A 26,300-nucleotide genomic window follows, 5' to 3' on the forward strand; every position below is an offset into this window, starting at 1 on the left:
ACATATGAAAACACAGGGGGGAAGGTACAAAAAAAGAGGACAAAGGGTGGCTTTCCTATCTATTTGCCTACTTATTTTTTTTCTTACTGATTCGTCTTTCCTGCAGTGAATTGTCTGAAGCTCTTACTAGAATGGGTCATATGTCCTACCAACCCTTGTTGGTACAGTCTTGGTTTCGATGCGTTTTGCAAATGTTTATCGATCAGCCTCCTGATACTTTGATCAGGACAGATGCTGAGCGAACAGCTGGTAAGTATGCTTCTTTAATATACAGGTGTTTAAGAATATCTGTGTTATTCCCAATATTTAGTCAGAATCTCATTTCTTGTAAGTTCGGATCCTAGCCCTTGGAGCAGCAGAAAACAAGCTTGCTCGATCTCCATGTAACAGCCCTTCACATATTTGAAGAATTGTTCTGGAAAAGCAATTAGTGCTCAACTTACACAAGTAGAAAGCATGGCCTAAAGTCAGCAATTGGGAATATAATGCAAATTGTTGTTTATTGTAACCCACCAGATACAGTGGTTGTCAGTGCAGTGCCTTCCAGATGATGCTGGACTTCAGCTCCCATCAGCCCCAGCCAGTATGATCAGTGGTCAGAGATGATGGCAGTTGTAGTCCAATAACATCTAGAGGGCACATTGGCTACCCCTGCAGTAGAGTGAGACTGCCTTTCTTATTTTGTTTGCAGTTGAGTACTGAAAATTGATTGTCCAACTTTGTAATCATAGTCGCGAGTACTGATTAGCACCCCGGCTCAAGGGTGGGAGGGGAAATTTAGAGTTGAATCCGAAGCTGTGTTGCATGAATTTGCTGTCGATCCGTGCCAATTATTTTTTCATGTTCTCATGATAACCAATAGATAAGGCTTATATGGAACAACTGACCGAGCTCACAAGATTGATATTAAAACTTCCAGAAGTTAGAGATATCTTTGCAAAGGCTCATGTTGATGATTCACTCTCCAAACAAGACCCTAATGATGCTGTTTTTCAATTTGTTAAGGTACAGTATTTCCTAAAAATCCCAGTTTTGGAGGATTCTGAAAATGCAATGTTTGGGCCCACATTTGAAGAAACATTTGTTTTATTTCAGTGAAATATTGGCCAAGACTCATCATCTTGTACTAATTATTTTTGCACACCTGTTTTCATTGTCTCAGGCTGTTGGTAAAAATTACAGTGGACTTCAGACACTAGCTGAAAAATCAGCCATGGTGGCAAAGGCACTGGAATACCTTGGTGATGTATTAAAATATGTAAAACCCTACTTGACAAAGAAAGGACCTGCGGAAGGATTGCATCTCACCTACAGGATTATAGGTAAATATCACATATTCCTTTACTATATAAAATTATGCAAAGGGATGATTTTAAAAAAAACAAACACATCCCAATTGTTTGATATGGAAACCAAAATTGAGAAGAAAAACAGTTCTGCCTTACAAGGCATTCCAGGGCATTAAGTGTCATGTGGACTGTTTCTACTGACATTTGAAACATTGTCTTCCTTTCTCTAGGTCAGTGGTTCTCAAACATTTTTCTCTGGGCCACACTTTCAGAATAAAAATTAGCTCACACCACACATCTTTTTTTATTAATAAGAAATAGGTTGGAAAATGAAAAGAAACAACTCCTAGCAGTGCTTGATTTACAACATAGACCACAATTACTTTATCATATGATCGTGGGACACCCAGAAAGCATAAAACAATGCAGCTACATAAGAACATGAAGCATTCCCGGGGGGGGGGTGATAACTATACTACACTGAAATGTTAAAATGTTTCTTTGATTGTCCTTCACTCTTGCTGCCACACATGCCATCCTCTCCTGCCACATCCTTTGAGAACCACTGCTTCAGGTGGTGCTGTCTAATCAAGAAACTGATCCTGGTGGCAGATTCCCTAGTGTGAAAATGTAGTAGTTAATTGAGTGTTTGTGTGTGAGAGGGGGGGGGAGGGTAAAAATTTGCTGCTAGAAGCCATTTCTGCTTACCCTAATGTTTTGACTGAAAAATATGGTAAAGGTGGTGGCCTTCCCCTCCTCTTCCTCTTTCTCACATTCATTCAGACATGTCCATTGTCATGCTTCCATGTGTATACACACATGCACAATGAAGACCCTAACACATGGACAGCATTCCTGATTGATAGAAGACTCCTATAGCTTATAAGTCAGCTCCACGAAGATACCCTTGCCAGAGTGAGACTTACTCCTGCGGGCGACCTCACAAATTCGATACCAATAAACAAGGGAGTGCGCCAAGGTTGTATATTGGCTCCCTGTCTATTCAACCTATTTATCAGCGATATCCGAGCACCCCTAGTTAACTCTTCTTTAAGTATACACGCGCCTAGACTAGCGGACTACCGCTGCCCACTCCTTTTATATGCGGACGACGCGGTAATTCTATCTTATACACGTGTTGGACTAATCAGAGCTCTGAAGATCTTTGCCACGTATTGTCAACTCAACCAATTAACCATCAACCATGCTAAATCCAAGATTCTGATTTCCTCCAGAAGCCGGAGATTATACGAATGGAAGCTTGGTGGAGCAAAAATAGAGCAAGTTCTAAAATTTCAATACCTAGGAGTTATTTTTCAATACAATTTGGGGTGGAAAGCTCAAATTCAACACCTACTTAACAAGGCCAAAACTCTGTCATATGCGCTCCTCTGATTCTTTCTTTCGGATGGAGCTTTGCACGTTCCCTCGGCCCTAAAGGTGTTCAAGGCAAAAGTGGTTGCCGTGCTTGCTTATGCTGCCCCGCTTTGGGCTGCGATGACAGATCTTGCTCCTCTCGAGACCCTGCAAAATCAATTCCTACGTCGGCTCCTAATGCTCCCTCTGTGCGTAAGCAACGCAGCCATGCGACTAGAATTGAAGATCGCATCCTTAGAAACTTGCCTGTGGAAGCAAGTCTTCAATTATTGGTTATCATTGTGGCATAGACTACCAAACCACTACCTTGTCCAATGCTTATGGCGAGATGAATTCTCTAGCCCTTGGACTAGCAGAATTCATGCCAAACTCCTGAGTTATGGAATCTCTCCTTCAGATTCCCTAAAACTAGACCAAATTACTGCTCAAAGACTGATCCGCCAAAGACTGGATGACATCGATCTACAGCGAAATTATATGCTGGGGGGAGGTGTTTGTTCGCCTCAGAACATTGGTATCACATTAACTTACTGCGTTCCATCATACCTCTCCTCCCTTTCGACTGTTGCCCATAGACTGGCCTTCACCAAAGCGAGGTTCAACGTTTTTCCCTCCAACGTCCTGAGACATAGATTCTCAAAGGGCCAAGCCCCCGCCATGTGCGAATGTGATAAGGAGACACCGGAGTCGCTCCAGCACATTATGTTTATTTGCCCCCTGTTTAATGTGCCACGGGCAAATTTGTTGGGATCAATCATACAGAAACTAGAGGGCACCCCACCAAAATTCCACCTTGCCCAAATCTTGCAGGATAAGGATACTCATACGACCCTGAAAGTGGCAAGGTTCCTGGTCGCTGTCCTTACCCAAAAGCGACGCCAAGGAGCACTACAAGCTAACTAAGGCGTAGTATGCCATTCTATTCTATAGTATTTTATTGTTATAGCGGTGCTTTAGTGGCTGTTTTCCCCACGTGCACAAGTTGTTATTTATGTGTCGTTTTTACCTGTATAGGCCTATGGCCGTAAATAAAATTACTTACTTACAGCATTCCTGTGTACTTTCTAGGGCAGACAGTGGTTGAGAAACGTAACAGCACATTTACAAGGTTATGAGTGGACTATAAGAACTGCTAAAAATGGAAAATGTCACTCTCCTTTCCCTGCTCGGCCCATCAGAAGCTTCCACTGGAACCAGGTTCCTTCTGTGGATGAAAAGGGCTCTTATGTTTGTGGAAGGGCAAGTTTGGAACTAGCCCAGTGAGACTTGCTTACATGGCTTGTTCGTCAGGAAGGCTGGGGAAAGCTCTACACATGAGCAGGGCCCTCATTAAGGTCACCTGAGCTCACAGTCAACTGCTTCTTTGCTATTCTAGTTGAGATTAAAGATGGTACAGTCAGCTTGCAACTTGCGCAAATTCAGCTTTAAGTGCTTGGCTGGAAAAAATAAAAAAGTCGGGGGCTGGCTCCTGTGGTGGGAAGCACCAGCAATCCACCGGCCATTCCACTCACCTTGGGAGAGCATTTGGAGGTGCAGAGTGTGTGTTTTGACTATACATGACTTTGGCTTTATGTGCTATCTCCGGAACATAACCCCCACATAAATTGAGAGCTCATTATAGAGGACAACTCAAACACATAGACTAAATCCCATATAGCTTTGCACTTGTGTGAGGTTGCTTCAGAGGAAAGGCAAGAGCAAACTATTTAGAGGCTCACTGTTTTTGGCTCTTACATGATTCCGGAGGAGTAAATGTTTTGAATCAAGGAAAAGTAGATGGACAGAACGCTTGATACCTAAAGAGACATTGAGCCTGCTCTTATATATAATAGTGATCTCCAGTGTTGCTATGTAAATATAATTAATAACAACAACAATAATGATAATAATAGTTGTTCCTGAATCTTCAAGGTAAGTCGTATAAATTGTTGTTTTTAAAACTTATTTTTCAATGTTGTTGTTTTTTTAGCCTTGATTGATTCCGCCCAAGGAAAATTAATAACCAAAACAAGAAGAATTTTCTTTCAGATATTTATGCATATGCTGCCAGACAATTGTGTCTTTCAGCTTTGAAATAGCTTAGAGTAAATTACAGTGTTAAGGACCATTGGACATAGTAGTCTGGGTCAAAGAGAGCAGTTTTATTTCAGATGTTCCTACGGAATAGTTAGAAAAAAAATAGATTAGCACCGCTGGAGCTGTTGTTAAGTGTCTGCTCTCTTTCTGTGTTATGTTCCACTCCACAAAATTAGTGTAGTTGCCTTTATTTTCAGGGATGACAGGTTGACTTTTGCATATTAATAATGTCTGTAAAAGCTTATTTTCATTCTCTTCCATTGGTTTCAGTTACATACATCCTCCCTGTGTTTTTTTCTTTTAAAAAGTAGTTCCTATTTCATTGATTACAGTGCATAGCTTGAAAACAATATACAGTGGTGCCTCGCAAGACGAAAAGAATCCGTTCCGCGAGTCTCTTCGTCTTGCGGTTTTTTCATCTTGTGAAGCAACCCTATTAGCGGATTAGCGCTATTAGCGGCTTAGCGGCTATTAGCGGCTTAGAAAAAGGGGGGAGGAGTGAAAAAAATCACAAGACTCGCAAGACGTTTTCGTCTTGCGAAGCAAGCCCATAGGGAAATTTGTCTTGCAAAGCGCCTCGAAAAACGGAAAACCCTTCCGTCTAGCGGGTTTTTCGTCTTGCGAGGCATTCGTCTTGCGGGGCACCACTGTATGCAAAATTAAGCGGGCATTCTAATTTATTTCTGTATGATACTCCCAGTTAGAACCTTTAATAACAATCCAGCAAAGGTGAAGCTGTAACAAAGTTCAGCTGAAAACCATGAAATGGAACTTCATGGCAACTAACTTAAGTCAGATTGATTTCAGTGGGATTGGAGTTGAAGAACAAAGGTTCCCCATCCCTGCTACAGACAAATGTTTTATATAAGGTGGTTTAGCTGTGGCCCTCCAGGTGTTGTTGGGCTCCAAAGCCCACCAACTACATCTGACATTAAACAATGGTCAGGGTTGATGAGAGTTGTATTATAGCGATCTTTGGAAGGTCAGCTTCCCCAGCCTTGATATGGCATATATACATAAGTACAGGTAGTTTGTATGCAGGAGGAAAGTGCCATAAGCTAGCATTCTTTCTCATGTAGATTAACTACAAAGGGTCGGCTGTAGAATTCTGTGGTTCTAAGTGCTGTGTTGCTTGCATATTAACAATTGCAGTACAGCAAATGTCTCAATCTTTTCCTTGTTTATGTTATGCGTGTGTCGGAGCCCTGTTTTCCAGCATGTGTACACATAGTTGTAGGTGGAAGAGGGTGTAGCAATGACATAGCACTAGTAATCCGCATAATATGTAGAGAGTCCTTTGAAACTTAAAGAAACAGATATAGAATAATACTGCAACTCAGCCTAGTGGCTTGAAAGACAACAATAAAGATTTTCAAAGCAGCTGAACTCTGATTTGAATCAAGGCAGCAGTCCCTAGGAAGGTACTGGCACCGTATGCCACTTAATTTTTATTGATACGTCTTTTGATGAATGGAGGCACAAGAGGGGAAACACAGTGCCACTTTTAAGTTGTGAGAGCCAATCACAGGGGGTTTTCTTTAAAAAAAAATGACACCCATTATTAGCCCAAAGTTTATGACTCATTTTGCTATGAATGGACATTCACTATTCCCAGGTTGACTAAAGTGGGTTATGTGAAAATGTGACACTTGGTTGCTATAGTTACAACCAAGGGAAATGCAACCTAGCAGAAAGCCTGTTTATGCCTTCCGTCTTCTTTTTACCAGTTTTGTCTTTCGGGTTTTTATTCAATAGGATGCCTTGTGAAGTCTTGGGCACCCATACTGGCTACTTCCAAAGCACAACAGCTCTTGTTCCGCATAATAGATTGCTTGCTCTTGCCACATGCTGTGCTCCAGCAAGACAAAGAGCTGCCTGCAGCGATGTTGTCTGCCATTCGGGAGAATCTTCCTCTGTTTCTTCAGGTGTGTATGTCTGTGATAGATAGATAGATAGATAGATAGATAGGGAAAACTAATGGCTGGCAACGGAGGCTTGTTGTTGTTTTTACATACACTGTGCAGGTGGCGCTGTGGTCTAAACCACTGAGCCTCTTGCCTTTGTCAATCGGAAGGTCAGCAGTTCGAATCCGTGCAACGGGGTGAGCGCCCGTTCCTCTATCCCAGCTTCTGCCAACCTAGCAGTTCTAAAGCACACCAGTGCAAGTAGATAAACAGGCGGGAAGCTAAAAGGCATTTCCGTGCGCTCTGGTTTCCGTCATGGTGTTCCATTGCACCAGAAGTGGTTTAGTCCTGCTGGCCACATGACCCGGAAAGCTGTCTGTGGACAAATGCCGGCTTCCTCGGCCTGAAGCGAGATGAGTGCCAGAACCCCATAGTCACCTTTGACTGGACTTAACCGTACAGGGGTCCTTTACCTTTTTTTACCTTTTACATATTGTTGAACAGTTAATCTTAAAAGTCCTGCTAATGGGACACAGCTTCGTGGATGTTGGTGGTTGTTCAGACATCTAGCAGAGATGCATATCCTTCCCTGAAATGTTTTACAAGCTAAGACAACAGTCCTGAAGAAACTTACTACCTAAATAGTCATTCACTGATATAGTAGGAGTGACTGCTATTTAAATGGTTTGGGAACTTTGCTTAAGAAAATTATTGAGATCAAAAGATTTCTCCACACAATGAGAGAAACTGTTGTAGTTAGATTTATTTTTTTTACTGTATACCCATTATAGAAAAATAAAACGATTAAAACAGTTACATAAAAGAAAGCACAGAATTTAAACAAGGAAAAAGAAACCATTGTTAAAATCCTCAGTCTAAAAGTTTTCATCAACTAGATAGTCTACTGTATAATCTTTGAACTTTTGTTTATAGGTTTTTAAAGAAAAACATGTGAGTGCTATCTTGTAAATAAACCCCTTGGCCCAAATTAATTTTTTTCCAGTTTTTAGGGTACATAACAAGGGTCTTGTAAATCAGATAAAGGCCCATCTAGTCCAACATCCTGTTCTTACAGTCACAGGCAATGTGGCAAAAAACTTCATATATATATATATATATATTCCTGATATTGGTGCTGCTATATAAAGTTGTTGTTGTGGAGAGGAGCTGGGACTCAACTATACAGCTGCAAATAAAATGTTTTGCCGTATTTTTCACCCTATAGGACGCACTTTTTCCCCTCCAAAAATGAAGGGGAAATCTGTGTGCGTCCTATGGGGCGAATACAGGCTTTCGCTGAAGCCTGGAGAGCGAGAGGCATCGGTGCGCACCGACCCCTCTCGCTCTCCAGGCTTCAGGAAGCTATCTGCAGCGTGGGGAGCCCTGCAGGAACTCCCACTGGGCTCTCCACGCTGCGGATAGCAGCCTGCCGCCCGGCGCGCATAATGCCCTGAAGCAGAGCGCCCCACGCGCCGGCAGACATCCGCAGCGTGGGGATCCCTGCGGGACTTCCCACTGGGCTCCCCACGCTGCAGATAACAGCCTGCTGAAGCAGAGCGCCCCATGCTTCGGGCAGACATCGGCCAGCCCCACAAGCTCGGGTTGTGTTCTTGGACAGATTTTCTTACCCTAAGCACACACAGATTATTATCTCATCAGACAGGTGATTGACAAAAAAATTAAAAATTATCCTCTGGGCTGAAGATTTTCAAACCTATTACTGGCAGCCTCAGCATTCCAAGTAGAATGAACAATGGCTGCTAATGCTGATGGCATGTTTATGGTACACCAACCCCATCGTGCTAACTGCATTCTCTAACATAACTCAGTTTTGTGTTTTCATATTTGGTGGAACAGTGCAAACATGCAAACAATAGTGGCATGGATTACTGTTTCTCCACTGAATTAAAGAAAACATTTCACCCATTTTTCTATTCCCATGAACCTGCCATGATATATTTTTCTATTGTTACTGATGCTTGACCATTTTGCTAGTGTGAATTCCAAGTAAGAGTCTTTGTGAATTCTTCGATAATAACCCTTATGACAGGAGACTCGTGATTTACCTCCGTTCCTGTCAATCTCTGGAAGCACTCTCAAAGAAATCTGCTTATACAGATTGAGGGCTGGGGGGGCGGTGAGTGAGGGAGAATACACAGAGCATACAAAAAGTCATGGACAGAAACCCATCTTAACTCTTAGCTGGGATAAAAACCCACCAAAGATTCGTGTAAAATAAGAAAAATGTCCAAAAATAATAACCCAGGTATGAAACAGATGAGCTGTATGGGTGAGATACAGTAAAGCTCAATTCTACGTGCAAAATACCACTCCAGGTTTTTTAAGTCTAAGCTACAGTTCCTGAAATCAAATAGTTTTTGAGTATATTGAAAAGTAAACATTAAAAGTGAAAGATAAATATTATAAAAATATTATCTGTAAGCAATACAGTATAAGAATATTTTTTGAAAAATGACACTTCTAGAGCCACAATGATACCCAAGAGAATTTTTGCCCCATGGAACATCCTTCTCTCCCCCTCCCCCCAAGCATGCCTTTCATCTCACTTGAAGTAATTTTGTTTTTGCTTTTGTGTAGGTTTTTTTTTGGGGGGGGGTGTTTCTGATTCTTGTGTCTTTCTTGTAGTTGCAGGTGTGCATTCCCTTTCAAACATTACAAAAACATCAAATCCCACAGGTTACTTCAAACCTTCATTATGCTCCTATGCATTTGATAGGATTTTTAGGATCATTTGAAAGAACTTCTCCAGTGTTTCTACCTTTAGTTTCACAAGGTTGGTTTTTTTTAAAAAAAAAAACCACACACCCAAAAATTCCTATTCCGTCTTTTTTAAAACTCCAAAACCTCTAGAAATTGATGACAGTCCCTGTAGTGTTTTCAGGCAATATAAGCCAGGCTCCCCCATTATGTAGCCAGCAACATTCAGTTTTGCTCGGTCATTCAGACTTTTTGGCAGTGGGAATTGTTTTAGGAACAAGATGGATAATGGTGAATTCCTCATGTTGTGTCTCTCTCTCTCCCCCCCCCTCCATTTCGCAGGGCTTGTCCTTTATATGCTGCCAGTCTCAGACTCAAGGGGCCTATTTGAATCAGTTGCTAGGAAATGCCGTTCAGCAGTATTTTGGGCGCTTCCTCTCTTCCTCACCTTCCGCTCCTCGAGCTGGACAGCAACACCCTATTTTGCTGGCCATGTGCAGCACCACCACCATCCCAGGAGTCTTGCATCTCCGTAAGACCACTATGCAAGTTATCAGGTAATGCCCAGGAAAAGGGGATGTGATGTATTTGACATTGCCATTCTCTCCAGGTAAAGAGTTTCAGGGGAAGCTTGTGTTCTTATAGAATAAGTTGTGAAAGTTAGGAAACCACTCAGGGACATGCCAATTTTGTTAAACACTAGAAAAGTACTCATGTCATTATTATGTTTTATTAAAAGAAAAACTGCACAGAAATGATTGTTATTTATGATTCACTTCTCATGAGGCATCCAGGAGTGGTTTACAGATATAACTTATATAAAACAGTTACTTATATATAAACAGTTCTATCTATCAAGCGGCAGTGTGTTGTAGTGGTTAGAGTGCTGGCCTAGGACCTGGGAAACTAGGCTTCAAATTTAGTCATGAAGCTCACTAAGTGACCTTGGGCTTCACCAGCTCTCAGGCAGCCTACCTGATATGGCTGTTGTGACGATAAAAGTAGAGAGTTCCACATATGCCACCTTGAGTTCCTTGGTTATATATTCCTTAGTGGGATATAAATGTTTGTGTGTATGTGTGTGTATACATGCACATATATGCACAGAGAATTTAAAAAACACTTATAAATATTAACAACAGTTTATTGCAACAGTACTTACATAAAATCAACTCCAAGATAGGTACCAGTTGGGATGAAGATTTTTAGAAGGCTTGTTGAAAGAGCAACAGCTTTAGAAGGCTCCTGTCTGATATGCCACACTGAAGGCCTGATTCCAGCTTTGTGCAGAATTGACCTCCCGATAGGATAGTATCTGCAGGGTGAGGTGACCTCATCAAAAAACGCATAGTTATAAAAGTATTTGAGTGGAAGGTGAAATAGAGGCATGTGGATTTGTTTGAATAATAAGCAAATGTGAATAAATTGCCATATTGTTATTTATCCAAATAAACATGAGATAGGCACTGCTGATTCACTTTTGGGCCCTTTCTGATTTCCTTCCAGTGAAAGTTACCTGTCTTTCAAAGGTCATGCCCCTCCTCCTCGCCTGGCTTCAGTTCTCGCTTTCATTAGTGAAGCATTTCGGAGGACCAAGAGCATTGAAATGTGTGACGTGCAGCTGCTGCTCCCTTCTGTGTTGAAATGCCTTTTGCTGGTTAATGAACCACAAGGTGAACTTATGGGTTTTTTTTAAAAAAAATAAAAAATACTTTAGAGCAGGAATGGGCAGAACGTACATAGGGATCTACTAGTAGATCTCTGGATATTTTAAGGAAGATGGTCAAGGACTTCAGACTCCCCTTCTATTAAACTGCACTGCAGAAATTAAGACCGGAGTGGGGGGAATAACCAGGAGTGCATTTTTGTGTGTTGAAGGACTGGGTTTCATGCAAGTTTTGTTCTTGCCTTAGAATTCTATATTTGAACTGCATTTCTTTCCATTTGGGGCTTCTAGCACACAACAAGATAGCTCCCACAAGATTGAAATCTTCCTAGCCCTCCTGCAGAGCCTAAGCAAAGAAACAGGTCTATGCCTTGAGCAGCTCACTATCTACAGGCATGCTGACATTCACACAAACCTATCAGGCATTTGAGTAGTCTAGGGTGCCCTCTTGGGTTGCCAGCTTAAAACGAGCCGGGTGCTGGTCTGCCATGAATACACACCTTACAAAGGCCAGAAGTAAGGCCCACCGAGTTCAGCAAACATTTACTCCCAAGTAAAGTGTGTTAGGTTTGTAGAAAAATCTGCTACTGCCAGTTGTAATTTCTTCTTGTAGTATCAGAATGAGCCTTTTGCATCATTTTAAGCTTGTGCCACTCAAAATGGTGTGTGTGTGTGAGAGAGAGAGAGAGAGAGAGAGAGACAGAGAGAAGCAAGCCTATATTGTCTCCCAGAGCTGTTTTCCTCTATTGTCTATTAGAAAGCTCCATGTGATTTGTTTCCTGCAGTTAAAAAACTGTCTACAGAGATTCTACAGTGTGTTGTAGAAGGCTGCCAAGCAGGGTCAGGAGGAGAGCTTGCCACCCAGCTGATTTCTGTGTTTAGGTAAGTAGAAAACTGGCCAATTGGCACTGAAACGATTGCAAGGCATTTGACAGAAAACATGTTCTTTTAAGCAACTAATTATCCCTAACATAATTTGAAGTTGATTGTTTATAGTACTCCCATTCTTGGCAAAGCGGGTTGTCATGTGGATCGGCCAAAACAAGAAAGGGGAAACTATTTAGAACGAAGCCACGTTCATTCCCCTCCCCCACCCTCAGTGGATTTTAATGCCATCGTACAAGGAAGGCATTGCAGGCTTAAAAACACAGGGGCACATGTTAGGATAATCCTCGGACAGAATTGCATATCATCCCTGGCAGGGAACTGCCTCCCACCTCCATGGCGTGTGGGTGACTTTCCTCTTGTGAAATTATCACACCATCATCAGCAAGTACTGTTTGAGCCCTGTTCAGATGCTGAATTTCCCCATGTGATTAGAATTGAGTGAGGAACAGCAGGGATGCACTGGATACCCCTCTGTTCTGTGGCTTTGCTGTGCCCGCCTCCATCTCCCTTTATGCCTTAGAGGGCAAATGTCTGCAGTTGGGAGCCTGACATAGATCTATGCCTGGGGTCCCTTTGCATTCACCATCTCACACCACTGTTAAGCTGGTGCAACCTAGAGGCTTGAATAAATCATGAATGTGAAAATTTGTCTGGGGCTCCCTCATTCATTCATTCATTCATTCATTGTTAGGAAACCTCTAAGTGGTTTACAAAAATACAAAACAAAACATTGACATTCTCAATATTTTTTTAAAAAAAACACTTAAAAGCAGGTACAGTGGTACCTCGGGTTACAGATGCTTCAGGTTACAGACGCTTCAGGTTACAGACTCCGCTAACCCAGAAATAGTACCTCGGGTTAAGAACTTTGCTTCAGGATGAGAACAGAAATCGCACGGCGGTGGCAGCAGGAGGCCCCGTTAGATAAAGTGGTACCTCAGGTTAAGAACATTTTCAGTTTAAGAACAGACCTCCAGAACGAATTAAGTTCTTAACCTGAGGTGCCACTGTATTTTAAAACATTCAAAACACAAAAGCATTTGTGTTAGAATGTTTGGAGGGGGGGGATCCCTGACCCCAAAATGTGAATTCAGTATTAGCTAATGCTAGCAATACTTGCAGTCAAGTGAATAGTTACGTTTCTTTTGGCACTAGAGTCCACTTAGAAGTGGGGACAAGGGGGTCACCAACATAGGTTTCTTGTCAGATTAAAAGCTCAAATCAAAATGATGAACTATTAAAAGAAGGAAAGGGTGCATATTTTGGCCGGTGAATTTCATTTAAATTTGGCACACTTCTTCAGCAAGTGATAGCTAGACAGAAAGGAAAGCTCAGCATCCCTCTGAAATTCAAATTTCTTAAGATTAACATTGACTCTACATGATTTTGTCAACTTACCCTTATGACACCCAGGGGTGCAGGGTGGAATTTTAAATCACTTGTGGTATCGGAAATGGATAAAGGGCTTTTCATCACAGTTTTAAATTGTTATTTGTGCAAACTATGGTTTGCCATAATGTTTTGAATTGAGTACTTTCTCCAGCACATACTGTATTGAAAAAATAAGTGTTGTATACTTGCTGGATTTGTGGTTAGCTTTTACATTTTTTATATTAAAAATGTGTATATATTATATTACCATACTCCCTTTCTTGCTGCTTCTAGATCTGATCCTATGAGCTCCCTGGACTCGTTTTCAAATAGAAGTACACATTTATTCAGTAGAGTTTGTTTTCTGAGAATCATTTTTTTTTGTACCTTGCACTAAATGCCCTTGTTTCTTCCTTCAGGCAGTTTATCCAAGATTACACTACTGTGTATGATAATCAAGTTTACAGCATCTTGGAAGCAGTGGCAGTCTTGGACCAGTCTCTAGTTATCAGCCTGATTCCTGCTATGACAGAGGCCCTGAGGAATTCAGAGTACAAACAAGGTCTTGGCAGAAACACTGTGCAAAGGTATGTTTGGGGATTACTGTTGCTTTTGGGTGATGAACAGAAGTTCACTCTCCCCACAAAAGGCCTATTTAAACTTACAGTGTAGGTTTCTCCAGAGTTAAATTCTTCCTAGATACTTAGCAAATATGGATGAGATTTATGAAATGAAACATCTTTTTGTGTTTTGTTAAATGCTTTACATTGAAATATGCCAGTAAGCTGTTATCAGAGGCTGATCGCTTTGCAAAGAACTCTGCTTTTTTTGGCTGCGTGAACCCTGTCTTATTTTCTGTTAGAGTTTTGTTTAAATATAAGCAGTATATAAATTGCCCAAATACGATTTTTAAACATCATATAGTGGGTCCCCAACCCCACTCCATTTATAAGTAGTAGGCTAGTATGACACTAAGGGTCTTTGGTATGTGCTTGAAAAGCAGGCTCTCAGAATTAGAAGGAAATATAAGTCATATTAATTTTCTGCTCCTGGCAAATATCTTTTATCAGAAGGAAGCTGATTTATACAGAGCTTGCCTCTCCCCACAGCTTCTGCATTTCTTGCATTTCAGTGGTTTTCAAACTATGCTGATGCTTTCTGTAGGCTATGGAAGTGGAAACAGAAGCCAGTTTAGTCCTGCAACTATTTATATTATTATTAATAATAATAATAATAATAATAATAATAATAATAATAATAATAATATTTATTGAATTTATATCCCACCCTATACCCGGAGGTCTCAGGGCGGTTCACAGAACAATTAAGGACTTCCACTCATTATGCCTTGTCTGAGTCCACTTCTTAAGGTCAGAGGAATTGTTACTGACGTAACATAGGCACACAAGTCACGACCTCTGCTTAAATAATTGCTGGTTATCTAACTTACATAATTTTTAAATACAGGGTTATCTGGCCAGGAAAACCGGCTCTTGAAGCAGACTCGCATCTGTATCACAATATCCACCTGGTCTGGGGACCAGATGGATGGATACAAGTGATGCAGATGGTTAGGTGCACCATATTAAATCAAAGTTAGATTGAGTCTAACTATGGTGTCTAGCAGGGGTGAGAAGCCTCACGCCTAGAGGCCAAATGCAGCCCTCCTGACTCTTTATCTGGCCTCACTTCACATCCTCCTTGGGTGTTGTTGTCCCGGCTGAAATGTGCCCTTGAGCTCTGGCAATGCTTCTTGCTTCCTTGGAAGGAGAACAGAGAGGGGTGTGTGAGTTTGTGTAGAAAGTTCACTTTTGTTGCTCCACCCAGAATGGAATGAGGCCCTCATGCTGAAAAGGTTAGAATCACAGAGTCGATCCCAGGGGTCATCTAGTCTAACCCCCTGCAGTGCATGAATATTTTTGCCCAACATGGGACTCGAACCCATGACCCTGAGATTAAGAGTCTTATGCTCTACTGCCTGAGCTATCCCACATCTCTGTTTTCAGAACAACCCCTTACTGGCTCTTTGGTATGGCCATGGTTTTCATTAGACATTCTGCACCTGCTTATACGCGGGTAGTGCTGTGGGTTAATACACAGAGCCTAGGACTTGCAGATCAGAAGGTCGGCGGTTCGAGTCCCCGCGACGGGGTGAGCTCCCGTTGCTCGGTCCTTACTGGCTCCTTGGCATGGCCATGGTTTTCATTAGACATTCTGCACCTGCTTATACGCGGGCGGCGCTGTGGGTTAAACCACAGAGCCTAGGACTTGCAATCAGAAGGTCGGCCGTTCGAATCCCCACAACGGGGTGAGCTCCCGTTGCTCGGTCCCTGCTCCTGCCAACCTAGCAGTTCGAAAGCACGTCAAAGTGCAAGTAGATAAATAGGTACCGCTCGGGCGGGAATGTAAATGGCGTTTCCGTGCGCTGCTCTGGTTCGCCAGAAGTGGCTTAGTCATGCTGGCCACATGACCCGGAAGCTGTACGCCGGCTCCCTCAGCCAGTAAAGCGAGATGAGCGCCGCAACCCCAGAGTTGGTCACGACTGGACCTAATGTCAGGGGTCCCTTTACCTTTACCTTTTCACCTGCTTATACAGGTACTCAGTGTTCTTTCATTTTCCAAGGCTTCAGAACAGTTCTGAGGTTGATTCCCTCAAATTCCCCTGAAGTAACCTACGAGTGACATGACTGATTTCTCAAACTCTGTGACACTGGTTTTAATTAAAGTGTTATATACTTTTGTTTTTGTTTTGTTTTTTACTCCTTAACAGAGAAGCCTATAAAAGACTCTTATCTCTGCTCCAAGAGGCTGGACAAATGGAGATACTGAAGCTGGAGAATGAAACGCATTAGCAGCACGCTGATTGTTGCTTTCCGCATAGTCATTGCAAGGAATGCTGGTCCTTTATGGAGGCTGCCAATTCCCTGTCTACAGGTGGATGCTGCCTTAGCTTTAAAATGTGCACTTTGTCCCTCGGTAGCCTTTGGCTGTAACGTTTTAATAGTGCACACAACGTGGGTGGGTGAGGAAGTAGCGCCGATGTTTTTCTCTTCCATACGGCGACTGCAAAACCATTGAATCCTAGTAGCAGGGACTATCAGAAGGAAATGACAACAAGTAAAGGAAAGTTGATGACTTAAGGTATTGTTGAAGGGTTCCCCCCCCCCCTTTAAAGCAAAAATAGTCAAAGGGCAGCAGCAAAGGTAATCTCTAACAGTAAAGTTTTTTCTGCTCTAATGAATCAATACGCTGTGGCTGTCAGGCCTTTCATTCTGACACCTTGAGTGATGTTTTGCTCACAAACACTTCATATGAGCTTGGCGGCTGCGAGGGGGTTCAATCTAAGCAAGGCCAGGGTTAGGTCAGGATGCTTCAGCCCCCTTATGTTAACAGAAGAGCTGGTGTCTGTGTTGCGTGGAACGGTGACAGCTGTCCTAGCATTGTCCCTGTATTAAAAATGTGTAGATGCGCACTGCAGAATTCGACCTCTTAACCCCCTTCTCTGTTGTCCTTGTACGGTTTTGCTCCTCGTATGGTGGAGCGAGCCGCGCTCCCGTACTTGAATAACAAGGGCTGATGCAGTTATAAGAATTGCTACCCAGGTCACTATACAAATGTCATCAATTCCTTTTCTCCCCACCACCCCAATTTTCTATTATCAGTATAAGAATCCCTAGCAAGGAAAAAAAGTTTCAACCAGATTCTAAGACAGGGAGGAAGGAATGCAGGTGCAAAAACATCTTAATTCAAATCTCTGCTTCTTTTTTTTTTTTTTTTGCATCACGTATGATTACATTTTGTATGTAGTAAATTGGATTTGTTAGATATTTCAGAATGTTTATGGTATTTTATCCCTACAGTTCTGAGTTCTATCATAATTCTCCCTGTAATTTCCAAATTTATTTGATGTAGGGAATTCACGCTTCCATTAAATTACACAATCTTAGCAACTTACAAGTCATTTGAATTGCAGTAGTGAGTTGTATGGACTTGGCGGCAAAGTCAGGGAACCAAACTAACTTTTCAGAGTTAATGATGAAAGACTGGTTTTTGTGTGTGTGTGTCTATCAATTACTGCCATGGAAACTTCTCCATAATCTTGTTCAGAGCCTTTCTGTATTGTTCTGTAAAGGTAGCAGATTCTTCTTATTCTTATGTAAAGGTAGCAGATTATCTCTTTCCTAAATCAACTATCATTACTTCAGATAATACAGTAACTAAAAGCCTCTCTTAGGCTACTTAATACTGCAGAGCATGGAGGTTCTTTTCATTATGAAAGTGACTTTTTGAACCTGCATTGTAGCTTCTTGTAAGCTCCTACACCTGGGAGTTTTATTCATCTCAAAAGGCCTCCATTTCTAGAGGGGGGGAAATTAAGCCTCTTCAAGTGAGATGCCTTCAAAATCTGAGTCTCAGATAACATCTTTAGCATAAAGGTAAAGGTAAAGGTACCCCTGCCCATACGGGCCAGTCTTGACAGACTCTGGGGTTGTGCGCCCATCTCACTTAAGAGGCCGGGGGCCAGCGCTGTCCGGAGACACTTCCGGGTCACGTGGCCAGCGTGACATCACTGCTCTGGCGAGCCAGAGCCGCACACGGAAACGCCGTTTACCTTCCCGCTGGTAAGCGGTCCCTATTTATCTACTTGCACCCGGAGGTGCTTTCGAACTGCTAGGTTGGCAGGCGCTGGGACCGAGCAGCGGGAGCGCACCCCGCCGCAGGGATTCGAACCGCCGACCTTTCGATCGGCAAGTCCTAGGCGCTGAGGCTTTAACCCACAGCGCCACCTGCGTCCCATCTTTAGCATAGACTTCTTCAAAATGAAGCCTCTGTCTTCTGAAATAATAGAAGTGTATATTGTAACAAACTGTCTAACGGAACAGAGTGTTTTTTATTATTTCCAGAATAACTAATACTTAACTGGGATTTCTTTTTCTTTTCTTTTCTAAAGGTTTATGTAAAAGTAACATTGCTCTCAGTGCATAAAAAATTACTTGTTAATGTTTCCAGTTAAGCAGTCAGTTGAAAGATTAACAAACTGCCTTTGAAAATACTGTCAAATGACCACTGACAAATGATCATTTATCTGTGGCTTTATGTAACAGTTTTGATTAGTAATATTGCAAGTGAGGTTTGTAAGGTCTTCTAGCTGGTTAACTAGAAAACTTCCAGAAAGTAGGAAACTGAAAAAGTGATTCTACAGCCCACAAAAAATGATGGAAACCAATTGCATTGATCTGTTTCTGTGTTGTATATATTTGTGTGTGGATGCCAAAAGTTGTTTAAGCTTAGTTTAACATTGCTTTGTTATAAAGTTGTTTTGTTTTTATGGTAAATTCATTTATAAAATTCAGGACCACAAATCCTGATCATGGAACCCACTTCAAAGCAAGTATGGGTCAGAAGTATGTTACCCTGATTTATAAATGCATGTCTAGAAATAATGATGTCAGTGTGACTACCCTACAGTATTCTAACTGATTTGATTGCAAACTAAAAATCCTTTTATTGTGACTTGCTTCTTAACCTGTTTCTGTTTTAAACTACGTCTGGCTTTGAGAAGGTGTGACAGCTGTTGATGTAATCACATCAAACTGATAAAAGGAGCCCATCAGTAGACTGCGTTCCAGAAGGTCCACTGTGCACCTATTACTTTATTATTCTCATCTGTATAAAGGGGAATGTTCCACATTGCAGTAGGGAATTCTTCATAGAAGAATGAAGGAAGCCCCTGCATGTATGCTTTGGAGCAGAGTAGGGGGTGGGTCCTATTAGATCACCAGCTATTTTTAAAGAATATCTTCAGCAAATCTGTTTGACCCTAGTAAGGATCTTAGGACCTGCAAATCTCAACTTGTCAATTTATAGTTATTAGTAGGTGACAGTTGCGGCCTGCAAAGCATTGTAGCAGATCTGAGTAGAATCCCACCAAACTCTTTAGTGGGTGACGGAATCAAATGAAGGCTCCCTTTCCGTCCGTCTTGTTTCCTCTCCAACCATGTCATCTTTTCCAAGGCAGTAGATTAGCGAGAAGGAATAGAATCATAGAATTGTAGACTTGGAAGGGACCCTGAGGATCTAGTTCTTCAACCCCCTGCAATTCAGGAATATACAGCTGTCTATACGAGGATCGAACCTACAACCTTGGCATTATCAGCACCATGCTCTAACCAACTGTGCTAGTATCCGTGGTATCTATCACCAGCGTGGGGGGTGGCGGTGGGGTGTACATGTGTCCATTGAGGCCTTTCCTAGCATCCACAGGGCTTCTTCCCCAACTGAAATTAGGCTTGAAAGCAGCATTCTGTTCTAGCCAGTGGAAAACAGCTGTGGTATGCATACCACAGCTGTTTCTTCAGTTTACAGATGAACTCATAGGCACCAAAATGGACACTTCTATAAGTAAGTGAAATGTATTGCACTCAGCCAGAATGCATATTTCCTCTTCTTGCATTCCAGTCCACTCCTGTATATACATGTTTCATGCAATCTGCAGAACTTTGGAGAGGGCTTGGGGCTTTAACTGGGAAGCCTGTTGGACTTGGCCCCATTTTATTTTATTTTTCTGCAAGGGGAGAGTGCACTTGCTGGAGAACCTCACCTGACCAGTTTCCATCATCAGTAGTCAGCATGCTGATGGACAAGGTAAGAAACAGACTAGTATAGTTTAAGGGTCTGCTCTAGAGTATTTGGGGACCATTTTTGTGACGAAGTTTTTCCATCTTTTCCCCCCCTGAGATGCTTCTATTCTCCATACCTGTACATCTGGATGGTAAGTCTTATATTTCGGTTTTGTATGATTTTCTACAGTTCTATATGTTTCAATGCTCTTTTAATCAGGTTCCTCTTGTAAACTGGAAAGAATCTGGGTGCCTCTGATACATTTTCACTTTAGTATAAGGAAAGAAAAAAAGTCTAGCATGTGCACCACCTTCACCCCCCCCCCCGAATTGCTTAGTTTCTTAAGCATCAAATGATTGTCCATGAAACTGTAAAAAGAGGGGGGTCATTGTTGCAAAATTTCATACTAATTGCCATCATTCACAATTATATGTACATCCACTTTGTAAAATTTCCCAATTTTTTATTGTTGGGAAGATGAAGATGTGTTTTAAATTACAAGAGAGTTTCATTTCAAATTAAGTGATGAAGCCTCTTCCTTGTTACAAAAGCTTCTAAGATCCAGGGGGTGTAAAAGATACCTTTTATGATAGAAGAAAGCATGGGGTTTTTTTATATAAAAAAAATCTAAATAGTATTTGGTATAGTTTTCCTGGCAAGTTATCATAGATACACTAAATGGATACATCTAAATGGACCAGTTTGTCAAGAAAATAGGTAATGCTTATTGTGCTCAGTTTCTTCGTTTCATTTCGTGTCTGGAGACGGAAGTATTCCAAATATTAACTGAGACAGGCATGAAAATGGTTAGGAATCAGATTTGCTTTTTAAAAAAAACAGCTTCAGACACTCAATCTGTTCATCAGATCAATATACTAAGAGCATTTTATGACGTGTGTATGAATTTTCTGGTGGAATCTTACTTTTCTAATGCCATATACAACACCCTGGTGATCAGTGGGCAGTTTGCAAATGTTTGTTGAAGCACCTGCTCCTTTGGTGTCTTATGATATACTGGCAAGTTAGCAACCTTTGCTTCTCTTCTCCCCACTCCACCTCTTTTATGGTAGTGAATAGGTCTGCTTCTGGCTGTGCAGAAATGCACATTGGCTTATTTCAATATGCTTTCTTTGAGGAACTGTTACTATTCTTCCCGGGCCCTTCTTGGTTGGCCATTTTAGCTGAGTTCAGATGTTCAACCTAGCTCAAACTGATGTCTTTCTTAGTTCAAATAATTTATCTGCTTCCTATTCAGTCCATAAACGTTGTAATTTTTCTTTCCTTCTGCTTCATAGTGTTTATCACATACTGAAAATTGGAATTCTCTAGCCAGAATAGACATTTTATTTTCCCCTTTAGTGTGAGAACCAAGCTATTTCTTTGATGCTAGAAGAGGTTCTTGTAGTATGGATGGGCCTGCTTGGGAAGGTTTCTGATCAGATCAGGACCCCTCACACCTGCTCCACAGGCCATGTTTTGGCCCAAAGTCCCGAGGTTCCCCATCTTTGCTTTATCTATAGACTTCTTAGTGAGGTGGCTACTGCCGTGCATACATTTTATTAATACCAGCAACAGTGGGAAATGTCTTGGTCACATGGCTTGCTATTATGTTGTGGTTCACAATCATGTAAGCAATGCATAGGTGATATGACATAATATGTGCAATTCAGTTTGTGTGAGACTTGGATGGTGCAAAGTCTTCAACTATGTTCATCCAGTTGTGCTCAGTGGGACTTGCATGCAGTTCATTAATTTACTGGAATTAAAGTTATAGGTAGGCTTGGTAAAAACAAAAAAAAGTGGTTGTTGAAATTTGCTTTATCTGACATTGCAAGCACTAGTCGCTATGTAGTGTTATAAACAGACCTGCTGAAATGCTCCCTTTCCAAATTGAAATCTTAATTGGCAGTTCTCCAAATGCATTCACACTTAAGAGTTTTTCTAATACCAAGAGAGCATTTTTTATGTCTTAATGTCTGTTGTGCAAGGCACATTTGATGCCAGAACAATGGATAATGCATACCTCTGCAACAAGCATGGTTTACAAATCTGTATAGTTATTCCTTTCTTTCCACACTAGAGGTACCATTGAATGAATGGCAGGTGTATCTTCCTCACAATTATAAAAGCACAAATTGGAAAGTTAAACCTTGCAAAACACAGCAAGTTGCCACATTTAAAGATGTGAAGCTGAACATCCTGTGCCTGAGATTGCAACACGGTAAGTGGCTCTTGCAAACCAATTATAGGCAGGTTGCTTAATATAGTGGAATATCATGAAAATGGTGAGCAGTTTCTTTCAAAACTCAAGAGGAACCAGACAGACTAGTTGCATATTTGTTTTGGGAATACTGTACTGCAATTCCTACAACTTGGATCTAGCTGAACAGGCCGGTCAGAGACCCAGAAACAATTTATTGTTCAAAAGGTACTTTGGGAGAAATGAATTTGCATCAAGTAGATTTTCTAGAGCTGAATTTTTTAATGAACATTTGTGCTTTGGTATGCCAAATGTGAATTTATATCTCCAGCTATCACTGTTGTTAACAGATATGAATGCTTTTTAGCACTTAAGATTGATAATAGTCTTAGCACCCTGGTAAGAAATATTTTAACTGATAAGAGTTTATGGTTAGAAATTATCTGTGATGTGCATTACTCATCCTATGCAAAATGTGCCATGACTTGATGTCACCTGTTCTCCACAGTGGAGGGTCCATTGTTAGTGGTGAGAGAGAACTTTTCCTGTAGCCTCCAAAGCTATCTCCCTCACTATTCTAGAGGGTTTTCCAAAACCTCTTAAACAGAGCAGGAGATAGGTAACGAGTCCCCTCCACCCATTTCTAGTGCTTATCTATAAGCACAGTAGAAATTACATCCTTGCAAGGGTGGTTTCATCAGGTCAAGTGTTTTTGTGCAACAGATTGTCTCTTGCAACACCTTTATGTGTGGTACAGGTCTTAGGAATAGTTAGCATGCACATAATAGTTTTCAAATGTAAAAACATTGTGAGGCAGAGATGATACAGTAGTCAGACAATAAAGTTTTATTGTAAACTGTACATATGCCTGTAATATAGAATGGAGGCACATTTGTATGAATGTTTTCTGGTATTAACTTTTACCTATGCAGCTGGCAGTTTCTTGAACTTAGTTTGTGAATTCACACAGCAGACAAACAAAATGGTTCCCCTTGTAACTGTGAGTTGACCAATTTTATTTTCAAGGTTTTCAAAAATATGAAGATATTGCACATTAATAAAACTAAACTTGGAGCTGTCGGTAAGAATGGCCTGCATGGATGAAACTGAAATGTTCCATCAAATGGGTATTATACAGTAATGACTGCAGAAATGTGAAGGTGATAACCCAGTTATATCACCCCACTTGTTCAACTGACATGTCATTTGGCGCAAAAGTCAGGGAGAGAAAGGGGAGCCCATTGCGTTCGCCGTCGTGACTGGCTCTCTCCCTTAGGGCCTGTGTTCTAGTTCGTTACTGTCAGGTATTCATAGTCACGATTGTTCCTTGGACAGGAAGCCAAGACTTAGGGACCCTGGCTCTGTGATAGAGCACATACTTGTAGGAAGAAGGTCCCCGGTTCAATGCCTGGTATCCCCACCTGAAAGGAACAGGTAGCACATGTCATAAAAAGACAGCTGCATGAGACCCTAGTAAGCTGCTGTCAGTCAAGAGCAGACAGCGGAAGTTAGATGGAGCAATAGGCTGACACAGCATAAGGCAACTCCTGCTAGACAATGGAGATGTATTGTTTCCAAACAAGGTTCTGTATAATTTCAGGAGCCATGTGTTGATATTTAGCACTCGAAAAATCCACTGGCTCCAAAGCATTCTCTGCCCTGACTAGTTGTTAGTTAAGACAACTGTGAGGAAGTAATGCAGACTGCAAAATAGGCTCCTCCAGTCCAAAATAAAAAAGCACAATATTTAGGTTTCCTAACAATACAATTTCCAGTGCTCCCAACTATACATAAAATGTGTGACTAATTTTATTGAAACTGCCCACTACCACCGTAAGAAAGGAGAGAGATATTATTTACTAAGTGCAAACTCTTGTAACAGTTGCCCTTCCAAAACTGTATTGGGGGAGGGGGCAGTGCATAGCATATCTTAATGCCAACTGCTTTGTCTTGCAACATTCAAGCTGGTTGCTACTACCCTTCCCCAGCAACAGGATCCTCAAGTTAATGAAAAATGAAAATGAAAATACTGTTTCCCATGTTCTCTTACTTACACATTTTTAGTTGTTAAATCCCTCTTGCCTTTTTTGTCAACTGTAAGTGCTAAAAATTGGGAAGGCTAGTATAGAGCAGTGCAAAATTGCCCAGAGCCAGATGCTCAATCAGTTACTTTAAATTGCTCTTTAGGGCAAACTTAAAATAGGCAAAAATTTATTTCAGAATGGTCTCTAGACAAGAGTTATTCTCCTTGCAGCTTTTGACAAATGAAGATATTGGAATTAAGCAGGATGGAGTGGGGACAGCTTTCCTAAAAGCTTCTACTAAATAGTTCTGTAGTTTCAAAAACCACTTTGGATACAAATACGTACAAACTCAAGCTTAACGAACAAACTTCACTATGTCTAAGTTGCAATTCAAGGTCTAATTCTATAGGGAACACTACAGCAAGGCGTTACAACAACCTTTAATGTGCCTGTCTCACTCCTCCATTCTACATGACACTTTTGTTCTGTTGATAGCACCACCTAGCTGCCTTACCTCCAGCATAAACTTTTAATAACTACATTGCTTTTAGTCCTGCCTTTAACCCTCACCTCCATGAGGCAGTCATAAGAAACATCTGGTTCTTCAAAGGCTAACAGAGCTCCTTACACCTGCAGTTGAGAAATGTTGGAATGCACAGCAGTTAAAACTTCAAGGTTTTTCTAAGATCAAGTCCTTTTCCAGCCTTTTTTTAATGAAGTCCAAACTCATTGCAGTTGTAGCTCACATTTTGAGAATTTCTATGTTTAAGTGAAAAAGCAAAATTCATTTTTGCACATCTTTGACAGTAGCTAGCGCTAGAAGCAACAACTTATGGAACTAAATCAAGGATCCCTTTTTTGCCAAATATATTAAATTGCATATGTAGTATTTTGTTTCCTCATTGACGTATCACACTCTCTTTTGCAAAGCACTTTGGGAAGTCAGTAATCCTGGCAGATCCTTATAAGTGTCAAGCCAAATAAACTGCATAAAATGTTCCTAGAATACTTAGTGAGCAAAGATGCCCAAGCCCTGCTTGAAGGTAGGAAGGTCTAGGTGCAATTCTGGCCCCCTTTCTTAGTGTTCTTTTTGGCTTCTACTGCATTTAATACAATAAAGAATTTCAGAACAATTCTTCCCCTTTTGGTTGATTCGAAGATGAAATCAGGATAGATGAAGAAGCTTCCTCTCTCGTCAGTCACGCTCCTTTTCTCACATAGTGCCTATCTTGTGATGAGGCACTTGTAAAGGCTGCAGGTTGGGGCATGTTGAGTAGGGTGCCGGAAGGAAGCAGGCAGCTATCCCATTAGAAGGAAAAGGCAAGGTGGGCCCATAGAAAACCTCTTCTTTTCCTTCCTTACTAACATCCAGCACCTAGTAAGAGCCAAAACAAGGTGGTTAAAAGCTTAAATATTTATCATGAACCAAAGGCAGCTTTATGTATTGCTGTTCCACTGATCTACCTATTCTATATAATCAAAGTTATGTGCCAGCCATCCCTGAAAACAAAAGAAAACACCCAGAATTTGAGCACTGTGCACCTGTTGCAAACAAGTTGACCCCAGCATGAATGAACTGTTGCCATGCTCTACTGGCACAGAGCTGGTCTACACATTCAGCAGAGTGACGTACTGCTTCAGACTACAAGTGAGGACTAAGAGTTTCACTTTTCGATGCTCTCAAATTTAAAATGATTTCCAGTAAGAAAAATGACCACAGTAAGCAAGTCAAAAGCTGTGATCTAACTATGCAGGCACCAGGCTTAATAACAGCAACAAGTCTTACATGTATTTTAGCAAACACTTGTACAACACCCCACTTCATATTAAATGCTGATCTCTTCCAATACTTACATAGAAGAATGGCAATTAAAAATCTACATCCTTTTTTTTTCTTATTTCCATGTATTTTAGTTACTATGAATGGCTTCCTTTCATGTATGTAGTAGAAAAGATTGTGTCTAAATACTTCCTCTCAAAATCAATGAAAACTTTTCTAAAATGATCAGTGTAGACACATTTCTTATTAGAGACACAGCTTTGAGGATTTGTTTTAAGGAAAGATCAATACTTGGCACACTCTAAAGGCATGCAATTTTTGTAAATTGCCTAAACATACACTCTTAAAACAATATGAATTGATGTTAAAGACCAGGATTCGTACCA

The 26,300-nt window shown here is 41.2% G+C and overlaps 2 protein-coding genes and 1 long non-coding RNA gene across 5 annotated transcripts in view; 2 read left to right on the plus strand and 1 right to left on the minus strand.

Moving 5' to 3' along the window:
- MMS22L (MMS22 like, DNA repair protein) overlaps positions 1 to 17,026 on the plus strand; it is a 74,011-nt gene extending 56,985 nt beyond the window's left edge. Inside the window, exons 17-25 of the mRNA XM_079971603.1 lie at positions 107 to 249; positions 863 to 1,005; positions 1,163 to 1,322; positions 6,498 to 6,667; positions 9,707 to 9,921; positions 10,871 to 11,037; positions 11,816 to 11,912; positions 13,709 to 13,876; positions 16,060 to 17,026. Of these exons, the coding sequence (XP_079827729.1) occupies positions 107 to 249; positions 863 to 1,005; positions 1,163 to 1,322; positions 6,498 to 6,667; positions 9,707 to 9,921; positions 10,871 to 11,037; positions 11,816 to 11,912; positions 13,709 to 13,876; positions 16,060 to 16,141 (1,345 nt within the window). The 3' untranslated portion in view covers positions 16,142 to 17,026. The remainder of the gene's footprint in view (positions 1 to 106; positions 250 to 862; positions 1,006 to 1,162; positions 1,323 to 6,497; positions 6,668 to 9,706; positions 9,922 to 10,870; positions 11,038 to 11,815; positions 11,913 to 13,708; positions 13,877 to 16,059) is intronic.
- A 2,603-nt stretch (positions 17,027 to 19,629) lies between these two features.
- Positions 19,630 to 25,267, plus strand: LOC307213679. The gene is made up of 3 exons (XR_013837630.1): positions 19,630 to 20,061; positions 21,991 to 22,131; positions 23,043 to 25,267. It is a non-coding gene; the product is annotated as an uncharacterized lncRNA (long non-coding RNA).
- KLHL32 (kelch like family member 32) overlaps positions 22,942 to 26,300 on the minus strand; it is a 68,405-nt gene continuing 65,046 nt past the window's right edge. For all 3 annotated transcript variants that reach the window (XM_079971653.1, XM_079971652.1, XM_079971655.1), the window contains one exon: positions 22,942 to 25,509. In XM_079971653.1, the coding sequence (XP_079827779.1) occupies positions 25,348 to 25,509 (162 nt within the window). In that variant the 3' untranslated portion in view covers positions 22,942 to 25,347. The remainder of the gene's footprint in view (positions 25,510 to 26,300) is intronic.

The sequence above is a fragment of the Podarcis cretensis genome, assembly GCF_951804945.1.
Source record: "Podarcis cretensis genome assembly, chromosome: 3".
Classification (NCBI taxonomy): domain Eukaryota; kingdom Metazoa; phylum Chordata; class Lepidosauria; order Squamata; family Lacertidae; genus Podarcis; species Podarcis cretensis.